A 13,141-nucleotide genomic window follows, 5' to 3' on the forward strand; every position below is an offset into this window, starting at 1 on the left:
TTGTTGTAGCAGTGGAAGTGGTCCATGTTGGAGAGGAAGCTGTAATATAGATGGAGATCTTTGGGGGTCCCATATGTGATGCAGATATAATATTTCTAGAGAATACAACTTGTCGAAAACAACTAGAAGAATGTTTAGAGGATCTCATTAGTGATGAAAAAGGTGTAGAAGATCATCACTTCCCTAAGGAGAGAATGCAAATAATTGAGGAAGGGAGTAAATATATGAATAGTTATGGTATAAAGGACAATGTCCAAATGGATTTTTATGAAAAGAATCACATTGAGCTAAGAAATGAAGGCCACCTCACAAAATATGAAAAGGAAAGCATGCCTAAATGGCATAATGTGAAGAGGGGAAAACACTTTTGGGAGATTTATATTCCTTTAACTTTATTTCTATCTTAAATGATTTGTGTGTAGGTGATACAAACGGCGTAAAAGGAAACAATGATTTTCAATGGAGGAGAATTCCTAAGCTTTCAAGGAGTTGGGAAAAGAGGAAGAAGATCAATTGGAAGGAGTGGTTGGAAGCGAAAAAAGGATAAATGTGATAATTTGTGGAAATATTTAATTTAGTGGAAGAGAATGTTGTGGCTTGTTTTTTTTTTATGAGTCAAAATGATGGTTCTATCATCTATTCCAATTTCTTTTTTGGATGTTTGATGCAACCTTCATCACCAAAAAATGTAATAGTTAGGTTGTTGATATTTTTATTGTTTTACTTGTTGAAGTGTCTTTATGTAAAAGCGGTTTGAACATGGAGGTTCAAATTTTTAAAAGAAGGGGATAATGATGCGAACAAACTCCTAAGAATTAGGAGGTTGACTGCCAACTAACTCCAAAGGATTTGATTTTATGTAAAAAACTATTGTTACTTGTAGTTTCCATAGGAGATAAATTAGGTGTCAATTACTTAGTTTAATTGTTGTTGTATTGTAGGCTATGTAGGATATAAATCAGGGGTTGATTACTCAGTTTTGCTTTGTAGTTTGTGTAGGAGGTAATTTGGGAGTGGTGGTTGAATAAAAAGGATGGTTGAAAACATAGGAATTAGGCTAGAGAGATGTAATTTTTCTATTTTTTGTGTTTTTTAGGAGTATGGAGTCCATTTTTTTTTATTGTTCTTTGTTTTATTATGTTAATTTTCTCTATATTACAAAGGATGTGATTACCAATCTTGCAAGATCTAAGAAATATCTGCATCATTTAAAGAAACTGAAAAAAACAAAACAAGTAGAAGCCATTAATAAATTTCACATGTACCAATAGTTGCCTATTTTTTTACCATTTTTGGACCATAATTGGCACATTTGTGCACCATTATTGGTACCTATATCGCACTGGGACATTTGTGTGTCATTACTTGTACCTATATCACACTGGGACATTTGTGCATAAGTATTGGCAATTTTAAATATACAATTATTAGAGCATCTTTAAGCAAATATTAGACAACACTTAGGGCAGGTCCCCATGTGGTTGCTTAGCTTATTTTGGCTAGCAGCTGCTGCTCAACTTTTTTAGTAGCAATTTGTGGAGCTGGTGGCCCCATGGTTAATGAAATTTGCTCCTTATTTTTCAGAAGTCCTCTTAAATGATATTTGTATATGAAATTCTTAAAAATATAAAATTTCTAGGCAAAATTAAAGGCAAATAAAAAAAAGAAGAAAAAAAATGGTGAAGTCATGTGTCCTTTTTTCTAATAAGTGCTTATTTTAAGTCCCTCTTTTTTCCTACAGCCTATTTTCAATTATTAAACAACTGGTACTCCACAAAAGTAAAAAAAGATTTCAAATTTTCTTTTTCCCATAATTAAAATTAAAAGATTGCATGAAGACACTTTGACTGCATGAATAGAGCTAAGCAAACGTACGATATATTTATTGATTCTTCTCCTTTATGTACATTGTTTCTGAGGAAGCTGCTAAACTGACTCAAAAAAAGAATTATAAAACAATAGCCCTTGCTCAACAACCTAAAAGAGGTATTTCCGTAATGTAACCTGAGCCATAAATCCATTCAACGTCAAATATTATTAACGTTTGCGTGACCAAAGTTCCGAAGTTACTCACCTCTGGGCGGGAATTCTTTTTGACCGCGTCGAAGAAGGAAACGGAAATGTCTTTGTGCGTAGAAAATAAATGAATTAGGTAAGTCGTTTACTGTAGTAGTTATGGGATTCCACTTTCATTATTGTGCGAAAAAGTCTATGTTATGATATGAATTTAAGTAGCTAGAGGGAAGGACATCGCGGAGAAAAGTACAGCTGAGCACCCTCTTCTCACTCTTGGAATTGTCCTTTGCGGGTCTTCTTGTCAAAGACTTTGAATTATTCGAATGAAGTGTAAGTTCTTTGTAGCTTCTACTTTTTTCTTGTCCAATCTCCTGAAGACAAGACTTTGAATTATTCGAATGAAGTGTAAGTTCTGTGTAGCATCTACTTTTTTCTTGTCCAATCTCCTCAGTCTTCAGTCTAGTATTCTTTATCACTTTCTTTGTGAGTACTCTTTCAAAGATTTTAATGTTGTGCGTAATTTCTGAGTCTCTTCCTTGTCATTGTTGAGATGGTTCAAAGTGATTGATATTCCCTGCACTTGCGCCTGCTTCATTCTGCTATTTATTATAGCACATACAATCGGTGGTAAAGCAGTTTCCCAATGGCTCTTGAGACGGTTGCGCAACTTGCCCTGGAGCCTGGCTTGAAAGGGATTTTGAAAGCAGGTGAGTTCATTTATAATGGATTAAGAGGTTCTGATTGTAAGAATCTCGAACAAGTTGTAGATAGTTTGATGCCGATCGTCAGAGAGATGTGCGATTCAGAATCAATACCGACCTTATCACTGCAAAAATTCCAAAAATTCCGTGACAAAATTGCCGAGGGCAATAAGCTGGTAGACGACCACAAAAATAGTGCCAATCCCGTCCGGCTGATCCAGATCAACGGACGCGGTAAGAAGCTGGATAAGTCTATTAACAAATTCATTCAAAATGAGCTTCCGGTCGTCATGCTTCACGTGCAGGCTTATTTTTCCACCAGACTGAATGCTGTGCTCCGCCTTCAGCACGTCATGCTGAACATGCAGGTTTCTTTCTGCACCCAAATGGACAATGTGCGTGAAGGAGTGGAAGCTGTGCGTGGAGGAGTGGAAGCTGTTCGTGAAAGAATGGAAAATGTGCGTGAATCTGTGGAAACCGTGCGTGTACAGGTGGAAAGTGTGGGTGAAGCGGTGACGGAATCCGTGCGTGATGGGGTGAAAACTATACATGATGGTGTGGAAACAGGGGTGCAAACTCTGTATCAAGCGGTGCAAAATGTGAATCAAGTGGTGAAAAATGTGATGTCCAAAATTGAGGAACAAGAAAAGCAAATATCACAGCAGAATGAGAGCCTCTGCGGCCCGCCAGATACGCCGAGCGGCTTCCTGGGTTTTGATGAACACATAGTGAATTTGAAGAACTTTTTGCTGGAGGATGGAGTGAATGTGGTTGGAGTTACAGCCATGGGTGGTGCAGGAAAATCTACACTTGCAAAGGCCGTTTGTAAAGACGGTCAAATCAGAGGTAATATCAGCCTTGTGCTCTCTTTACAATTTACACTATTTTAGTGGCATAGAAGTAGCTTCAATTTGCGCTTCCGAATGCTGTATTAGCTTTATTTGTGCTGGTTTTGCATCGTGTCTAACAAAATCCCCTCCACCTTTTAGCTTTCATATTTCTGCATGCATATCTGCGAGGGAAATCACAATGACCTCCCTTCAACTCCTCTTCTTCACTACGAGCACCTACACACCCTTCCTAACGAAAAATCCTCTATCATTTATGCTTTGGGGGATGTCCATGGCCTATCCACGAGCTATCCCTCTTCTCTATATCCATCACACCCCTAATCTCATGTTTTCCTCCCACAAATTCTGAGTGCAGACTATGGGGTCGTGAGAGTTAACAGATTGCCCAAGCACTCTTTTTCTTCCACACCAGTTGCAGAATTTTGTTGTCCACGGACAGGGATGCCATGCTCTGCGACGATCCCCGCCATGCCTGCGCCGTTCCTCATTAATTCGGCGGTCTCCTTTGGCTGGGTCGTTGATAAATGCTATGACTTAACCATATTTCTTTTGTTTTAATCATTTTGATTTTTATCGTTGCTTTGACCACACTCGTGATGCAATAAAAAAAACAAACCCTGCCTACAAGCTTTGAACTCAAACAAAAATACAAAATAATAGAGACTCTTCTCAAGCTGAGAGATGTCGTATCACTACACACAAGATCAATCTCAATATGCAAGTACCAAATGCAATATGGAAGCTTTTTACCATTTGATTCAAATGTAAGCATATCAGTTTTATCAACAATCAATCTGATCTTTTACCATAGAATAACTCTGTTTCCGTCCTCTTATTGGCACTCCTCTTGCAACTATTCTTCCCACACATCCATCCTTCTATCGCAGCAAATACCTATCACACTAGCCGCACATTCTGTCTTCTTGGACAGCCTCACCACTTATCCCAGCCTTTCACGCTCTTTCACATCATCTTTTACTACACATAATCAGCTGTAGTCTTGTCCTGATATGCTCTGTTTCACGCACTATCTTTTTGATTCGCAGGCCTTTTCACTAAGGCGGACCATGCGTTACTTACACTTTCCTTAGCTGCTACTCAGCTCTTCCACACGAGCTGCTTCTACCCACGGCTCTCCTCTCTTCTACTGCACTGTTTTTTTTTTCCTACCCAATTCTGTCTCACGTTCCCATTCATTCATGCAGGTCTGACCCCTCTGAACTCTGCAGACTTTTCCCTCCTAGCTACACAACCCCTTCATAGCGGCCCCTCCACATTTTGCTCGGCAGCCTTGACTTTTTTCTCCAATCCTCATGTAGCCCCTCACCTCACTCTCCTCTGTCAATTTGGAGTCCACTCGCCTCTATTTTGGGGCAAAACCTCTATCTTGGGTCAATTTTCCCTGTTTTCTACGTAGCCAGCAACCCCACTTTCCATGTGCATTACTCCACCGTGTCTTTATTTGTCGTAACTGCCCTCATTAATTTCACAAACGTTACTTTTCTTGCATTAGTTTCATTCTCTGGTTGGTAGAGAATTGCCATTTGATGGATGTCCACACTCTGTTTTGATGCTTCCATTCTGGCACGGGCAGGTAGGATGCTCTTGCATCAAACACCAATGGTTTCTTGAGCTAAACTCGGAAACATTCATAGACCCTATGTTTTGTCTTGGATCCAGTTCCTTGCTTTGTCTACTAGTATTTTCTTATTCTTCACTTTTACAATCTCATAACATTATTACCTCTCATCCTCACTCCTCTTTTATCATTAATGAAATCTAAATTTTCAAGTTTAACTTCCAACCAATATATTCTATCGAAATCAGAATAAACAACCAAATTCATACCTTCTCCCTCAACAAAACAAATGTCTTCCTTTACCTCCCTTGCTGTTTTATCTTTACCTCTTCTTCCTCTGTCAAGTTGAACTTTTTCCCATTAAATAAAGGCATGCCCTTTCAACCTGGTCTTTGTCAACCTCATTCTATCAGGATCTTTCACTTCCTCAAATTCAAAATATTCTTCCACATCAATTATCCAGTCTATCAGCTCCTCTAGATTTAAGTTTCCATTGAAGGTAGGAACATCAATCTTTGGTCTCTTTTCCATTCTTGTCAGTGTCCTTACTAAAGGATTATTTTAAGCTACTGTTGCTGCTTCATTTTCAACATGTTTTTCATCATCTTCATCTTCTACAGTTTTATCCTCTTCACTTTTAGGTTCTCTCCTGCGAGCAAACCCTCTTCTGGTATGGCTTAAACTTGTCTACTCAGGGCTCTAAAATCATCAATACAAACAACATCTAAAGGATTTTTACCTCCATCTCTAACTCTTTCTCTACACCAACCACGCAGGGCTCTTCTTGCAACATTTTTTTCCCTATACCCACAAGCTCGATCCTGATGCAAACCTCCGATGAATCTGCTTGCACACACAGAATCTTCTGTATCTGATACCACTGTTGCAATAAAAAAAACACCCCTTGCCTACAAGCTTCGAACTCAAACAAAAACACAAAATAATATAGAGACTGTTTTCAAGCTAAGAGATGTCGGATAACTACATACATGATCAATCCCAATATGCAAGTACGAAATGCAATATGGAAGCTTTTCCCATTTGATTCAAATGGAAGCATATCAGTTTTATCAAGAATCAATCTGATCTTTTTACCATAGAATAACTCTGTTTCCACCCTCTTATTGGCACTCCTCTTGCAACTATTCTTCCCATGTCTTGTATCGCAGCAAATACCTGTCACACTAGCCACACTTTCTGTCTTCTTGGACAGCCTCACCACTTATCCCAGCCCTTCACGCTCTTTCACATCTTATTTTACTACACATAATCAGCTGTAGTCTTGTCCTGGTATGTTCTGTTTCGCGCTCTATCTTTTTGATTCGCAGGCCTTTCTACTAATGCGGACCATGCGTTACTTACACTTTCCTTAGCCGCTACTCAGCTCTTCCACGCGAGCTGCTTCTACCCACGGCTCCCCTCTCTTCTACTGCATTGTTTTTTCTTTCCTATCCAATTCTGTCCCACGTTCCCATTCATTCACGCAGGTCTGACCCCTCTGAACTCTGCAGACTTTTCCCTCCTAGCTACACAACCCCTTCATAACGGTCCCTCCACATTTGTTCCCTTTTAACTTCTGCAGCCTTGACTTTTTTCTCCAATCCTCAGGTAGTCCCTCATCTCACTCTCCTCTGTCAATTTGCAGTCCACTCACCTCTATTTTGGGTCAAAACCTCTGTCATGGGTTAATAATTTTTCTTATTTTCTATGCAGCCATCAACCCCACTCCCCATGTGCATTACTCCACCGTGTTTTTATTTGTTGCAACTGCCTCTCATTAATTTCACAAACGTTACTTTTCTTGCATTAGTTTCATTCTCTGGCTGTAAGAGAATTGCCATTTGATGGATGTCCACATCCTGTTTTGATTCTTCCATTCTGGCACGGGCTGGCAGGATGCTCCTGCATCAACTGGTCTTCTGCATGAATGTGACATTTACTTAAATATTTAATGCTAAAAAAATGGTGTTTAAGAAAATCGATTTTGAAAAGGGATCTGTTCCTCAAATCTAATTACTAGTATATCTATATTCTAAAAACAATATACTTAAAATTAATACCGAGAGATATCACATAATTCTTGCATGTTTATTAGTTGTCAATGTAATGTCCCCTACTAGGTCTAGCTTTGTTTTCCCCATAATTAATCCATCTCAACATACTTATGACTTAAACTAAATTGATTAGGAGACAAACTATCTTAAATATCGCATTTTCCAACTTCTTAGACACCGATAGTCATAACAGAGAAACATAGTCTTCTTTCTAATATTGAATTAATAATTCAATTTGGTTTATAATCTTATATTTACTTGTTCATTCGAAGAAAAATCACAGTAGAACATACAGAAATTACTTTTTTCAGATTATACATATGCAGCGGAAACAAGATTTATTCAATTGCAACTTATATGGTTTATAACATTTTTTTTTCCCTTTAATAACCATAATTGGTAGTATAGGGAATGATCTGGTTAGTCCATCCATCCCACTCTGGATCCAAAGGCAGTCGTTATGCCCCTTTGGCTTACTATTAGTGGTGTGGGTCTTATCCCCGCAATTCATTCCTTGTCTCACCCTAAAATTATTAAACCAAGGAAGTTTCAGATTGTAGAGGGGCTTATTAATTGCCAGTCCCAGGCCCAGTAGCAGTCATATGCCCTACTGGCCTACTGATCTTACATGGATCAGTAGGTGGACAACTGAGACAGGCTTATCCTCCTCTCCCAACTACTCTGCCTTCCTGGGATTTTTAGCAAATTAGTGAATAGATTCATTGTTATTGACATAAGATTCTACAGTAAGTTTTAGTTTCTGATTTGTAAAATAATCTGTCAGTATTACAGCCGAACGTTTTATCCAAATTTTATATAATTTTATGGTTATTATACCTGGTGAACAGAAAATGTACTCATTAAGGAATTCACTTATGCCATTAGTGGTTTAACTTTATTAGTAATCTAGTTATGTATATCATAATATATCAGACGTACTGTGAAAGACTGCCAATTCCTTAGCATAACATTATTCATACTTTATTACTATTGTAACTGCTTATACGTATCAGATTGTGACTGTTTGTAATCATAAATACGCATATGACATTAAGTTTAATTAATTGATATGCACAGCTCTATCGAATCATATAAATAGTTACAGTTTAATGTATTATGCAAGTTGAATGGTGAATATTTACGGGTTGATTCCAGAACACATGAATCTGGAATTGATGCAAATTATCGTTGTATGTTATAACCATGAATCTAAATACTGTGCACGTTACAAGTCAGCCTGAAATGTTAAAACTAATCAGCATATTTTCTGAGTATGCGTCATACAGTAAGTTACTGAAAACTATATTGTAGATTTGTTACAGTTATAATTAGCTGTGTGAAATGGTTTAACATTAGTGACATACTGAAGTGATTTCTATCATACTTTAGATACATTTATTACTCTTTGCAATATCTTAGCAACAATTATTACCATTCCTTTACAATTATTACCATTCCTTTAGGAGATGAAGACATACCTGAAACGTCTTCTTTCTGAATTTCTTTGGTTGTTTTATACCCTTATCGTGTTAGTCAGGGTGTAGATGTGGACTGAGGCAGCAACAGTGGTGTCAGAGTCCTTCCTTTCTCCAGTAATCCCTTATCCTTAATACTTTGTTTTCTTCTCCACCAACGTAATGCCCTTTGGCAAGAGACATACCCTTTCACCATTAGCACCTTTTGAAAGAGTGCAACTCTTCATTATTTCTGCCCTTTGGAAGGGACATAATCTTTTATAATCAGATCTGCACTTCTTATTTAAATCAGATCTGCCCTTCTCATTTTTCAAATTCTCCCCCCATCAAATGAGTTTCTCTTCTCCCTTTTATATCTCATGTTTGAGGAAGTCACAACTTATCATTTCATGCCTTTTGACTTTTCATTAACTTTAATCAAATTTTAATTATATTTAATTATATTCTTTTATATTTTAATATTAATTTTAATATTTATTCTTTTGTACTTTAATTTTATTATTATTTATTATTAAATTATATTTCAAAGTGGGACATTACAGTCAAGAAGGACATGGATGCTGCACTCTTGCACTCTCATTTAAGATGTAAATATACTTAGAGAGAAGTCGCAATGATTCTAATTTATTCAGAGTAACAAAATAATACTTATAAAGAAACTGAAACATGCATGCATTTACCTGTCATCTACACGTCAAATTTATTCAAAATCATTTTTTCGTTTATAGATCAGCATAAATATTTGTATGTTATTGTAGATGCCTCTCCCATAATTATAAAAAAAGATAAATATTAGTTGATTAACACTTGAATCCATGATGTGCATATGGAACGGTAAAAATTAACTTATCTAGAGTTTCTCATAATTTGCAGCGCACTTTGATGAGAAGAGAGTTAGTTGCAATCACCTCTCACAAAGCCCAGAACCTTATTTTAATGAACAATCCATAGTTTATTTTTAGTAAGATTTAAAGTGTTCAAAACTTCAAATTCAGACAAACTGTTTGATAAAATGTTTGAATGGCTTTTTTGCATTGTTGAGTTTTTACTTGGAGAACATGATATTATCATAGTCAATCTTGGCAAGTATCAGATTTTAAGGCTTCTGATTTTCATTGGATTTGTCATTTGCCATGGATTTCTGCCTAAATGAAGCTCTCATTAACTCAACCCCCAATCAGTAGAGCAATGAGCAGTGACAAAATGTGATTGCCTGTTGACCCAGCAACCCCATTGATAATTTACGTTCTCACAAAATTGAATTTAAGACCTTCACTTTTACCCTATATTTGATGATTTGCAGGGTACTTTGAGGAGAGAGTAATATACATTGTCGCTTCAGAAAACCCAGATCTCCTAAGTATCCTGAAAACCATGTGGAAAAGCATTGTTGGTCGCTCAGAACCTCATTTCACAAATGTTGAGGATGCACATGACAAATTGGAATCGCAAATAAAGTTAATAAAAAAACCCACTCTCGTGGTATTGGATGACATTTGGTCCCGGTTCGACTTGGAAAAACTGTTATTTGAAGGGGAGCAATACAAGACTCTAGCAACCACCAGAAATGAAAGAGTCCTTCCAAAAGGGCCCAAGACAAGCGTTTATAAACTCCCATTGTTACCACAGAAGCTTGCTCTGTCACTTTTCTGCCACCATGCCTTTGGCCAACCTTCCATTCCTATTGGTCTTGATAAAGAACTGGTCAAAGAGGTTATTTCCTTCTCACAATACCTCACCTGTTCTTCATTTACTTGCTCTCTTCAATTGTATTTGCCAGGTCTGAATTCTTCATTTACTGTATTCACGTGTAGGTGCAACAAGAGTGTAATGGTCTGCCACTAGCTCTTAAAGTAATCGGTCGCTCTATGTGTGGTAGGTCTGAGCCGTCTGACTGGGAAAGAGCTAAGAATATGCTTTCAAAAGGTGAACCTTTCGATGATTATCACAAAGATGGGCTTCTTCATCGCTTGAAAACAAGCATAGATGTGCTGAATGAAGATGAAAAACAGTGCTTCTTGGATCTGGTTGCATTCCCTCAAATAAAAGCCATTCCTGCAAATGCATTGTTAGGTATTTGGGTATATGTGCGGGCAATGAATTCGGACCAAGCCGATATGCTCTTAGGGAAGTTTGCAGATCGCCATCTATTGGATTTGAAGAAGAATCCCGGGTAAGGAGAATCGCTACTTATAGCAAACTGTTTTATATCTTCATTATATCTCTTTGTGCTTGATACCAAATTTGCTTGATGAAAGGGCTTTTGAGACCAACTTTGAAATGAAAAATATGGCCTCATCATATAAGCTCGAAACTTCTTGAATGGTTTAGGTATAAATTTATTTCATAATGTCGGAGTTTGGTATTTTACTGAATTGCACATGACTCCAACTTGAGTGAAAGAACGGATCTTCATTTGGAGAAAAGCAAGTAGAATCCTTTTTAACTTTCGCCTGATTTGTTATATTTTTATTAAACTTTGTTGGTAGCTGAAACATGTGATGAATAAAATTTATTAATCAACTTAATTTCCTCGTTTTTCTAACATGACATGCCAGGGCTGCAGAGAATACAGATGGCTGCATGGATGCTTATTCCTTTTCTCAACATGATGTAATGAGAGATTTGGTCCTGTATTTGGCGAAGCAGCAAAATGAAAATAGTACTCAATGTAGGAGGCTATTTATGCCTAAAATGAAAAATCATTTTCCCTCAGAGTGGGAAAAAGATGAAGTTCTTTCATCTAAGGCCCAGATTGTTTCCATTCACACGGGTAACTGCTATAGCTGGTGTTTTAGATTGTAATTCAAGTTTGTCTATGACTTTGATACCTACACCAAAATATTGAAAATTTATCACAGTTAGATTTTTTGTGTTTTAAAAATCAATTATAGCTGCTAGCATAGCATTGACTTCCATGTTTGTTGGAATATTTAGGGGCAATGAAGGATACAGACTGGCCCAAAATGGATTTCCCTGAGGTGGAAGCTTTGTTTTTATATTTCACTGCAAGTGAATATTGTATTCCTACGTTTCTACAGACAATGAAAAAACTCAAGGTTCTGATAATCCATAATAATGAAGGAGCAAAACGAAGCAAGCTCAGTGGAGTGGCTGATTTTAAAGAACTTTCTCAACTTAAAGCTCTGCATCTTGAAAAGCTGATAGTTCCTGAGGAATGCAAGGTCTTGAAGAGTTTGGAGAAAATATATATGAGTCTATGCGAGGGTCTTGGTAGGGATAAAACGTTCAACTTTCCTGAGCTTTTGGAATTTAATGTGAGCTACTGCATTGATCTTGAAGAGTTGCCAGCAGGACTTTGTTCTTCAGCTTCCTTGAAAAAGTTGTCAGTGACTCATTGCCATCGCCTTGCAAAGTTACCTGATGAAATGGATAAGCTTCTATCACTTAAGCAAATAAGGTTGTGTGAATCTCCAGGCTTGAATGCACTGCCATCCTCCATCTGTAAGCTTAAAAAATTGAAATTCCTTGACATCTCATCTTGCATGCGTTTCAAGATGAAGAGGGGAGAACGTTGTGAATTGAAGGAAACTCTTCAAACAGTAGCCAAACTGCCATCTCTTAAACACGTGATTTGTGATAAGATAAATGAGCAGCTGTTCAAAAGCGCCTCCAGGCCTGACCTTAAAGTTGAAGCTATTATGGAGCAACAACCTAGTTTGGATTGGCTGGATTTAGAGATTTGGAATGGACGAAATTAGACTTTCGTTGCGCAGACAAAACAATGTGTTGGAAGCTCTCAGCCGTGAAGGCTTCTATATGCTGTGTCTTGGATGCTTTTATCTGCGTAGGCTTTGTGGATCGTTGATGCTGCTGTTTGATATCATGCACCTTCAGATCTATCTTTAGTTAGCCTTTTCTAGTAAGCTTAATATGAGAATAAACAATGTCCAATATTCCAAATACATGTATAGATTTTTTCAGTTGGCCTAACTTTAGTTTTCAAGTGTACTTTGTTTTTTATTATTATTTCAACAAATAAGTATGCTGGGCATGCTAATTATGGCTTTTCTGAAAACAGTTGTAATTTTTTTCCTTAATTTAAATAGCTTGAATATGCAAAAAGCATACCTATTGTTTTGAATTTGGAATCTTTAATCTCTGATAGAGGCTACAAATTCTATATATTCAGCGTCTCTGTTTTTTTCAATAAGCTGAACTCTATTCAGAATTGTATGTTTCATTATTTTCATGAATGTTTTGTTAGTATTATTATTTGTGTAAATGTAGAAGAGCGAATAATATTTGTTGCGAAATAAATTAAATAGAATAGAAAAACGAAAGTAAACTAGACAGAGAAATTTATAGTGGTTGATCGCAATTGGCTACATCCACTTTCTAAGTAGGGGAATGATTTTATTAATCACAGTTTTGTACATCAATCACAGTAGTAAAAGAAACCTCCAGGTTTTGTAAACACAATATTAATGAGAATACAAACAGT

The 13,141-nt window shown here is 37.0% G+C and overlaps 1 protein-coding gene across 1 annotated transcript; it reads left to right on the forward strand.

Annotated features, from left to right (window-relative positions):
- The first annotated feature begins 2,439 nt into the window (after positions 1 to 2,439).
- On the forward strand, positions 2,440 to 12,781 carry LOC131060233 (putative disease resistance protein At5g47280). The gene is made up of 5 exons (XM_057993408.2): positions 2,440 to 3,563; positions 9,980 to 10,389; positions 10,491 to 10,849; positions 11,235 to 11,449; positions 11,614 to 12,781. Exons 1-5 carry the CDS (start codon positions 2,660 to 2,662, stop codon positions 12,396 to 12,398), a joined length of 2,673 nt encoding a protein of 890 aa, XP_057849391.2. The 5' UTR covers positions 2,440 to 2,659; the 3' UTR covers positions 12,399 to 12,781.
- The last annotated feature ends 360 nt before the right edge of the window (positions 12,782 to 13,141 follow it).

Source organism: Cryptomeria japonica, chromosome 9 (genome assembly GCF_030272615.1).
Source record: "Cryptomeria japonica chromosome 9, Sugi_1.0, whole genome shotgun sequence".
NCBI classification, from domain to species: domain Eukaryota; kingdom Viridiplantae; phylum Streptophyta; class Pinopsida; order Cupressales; family Cupressaceae; genus Cryptomeria; species Cryptomeria japonica.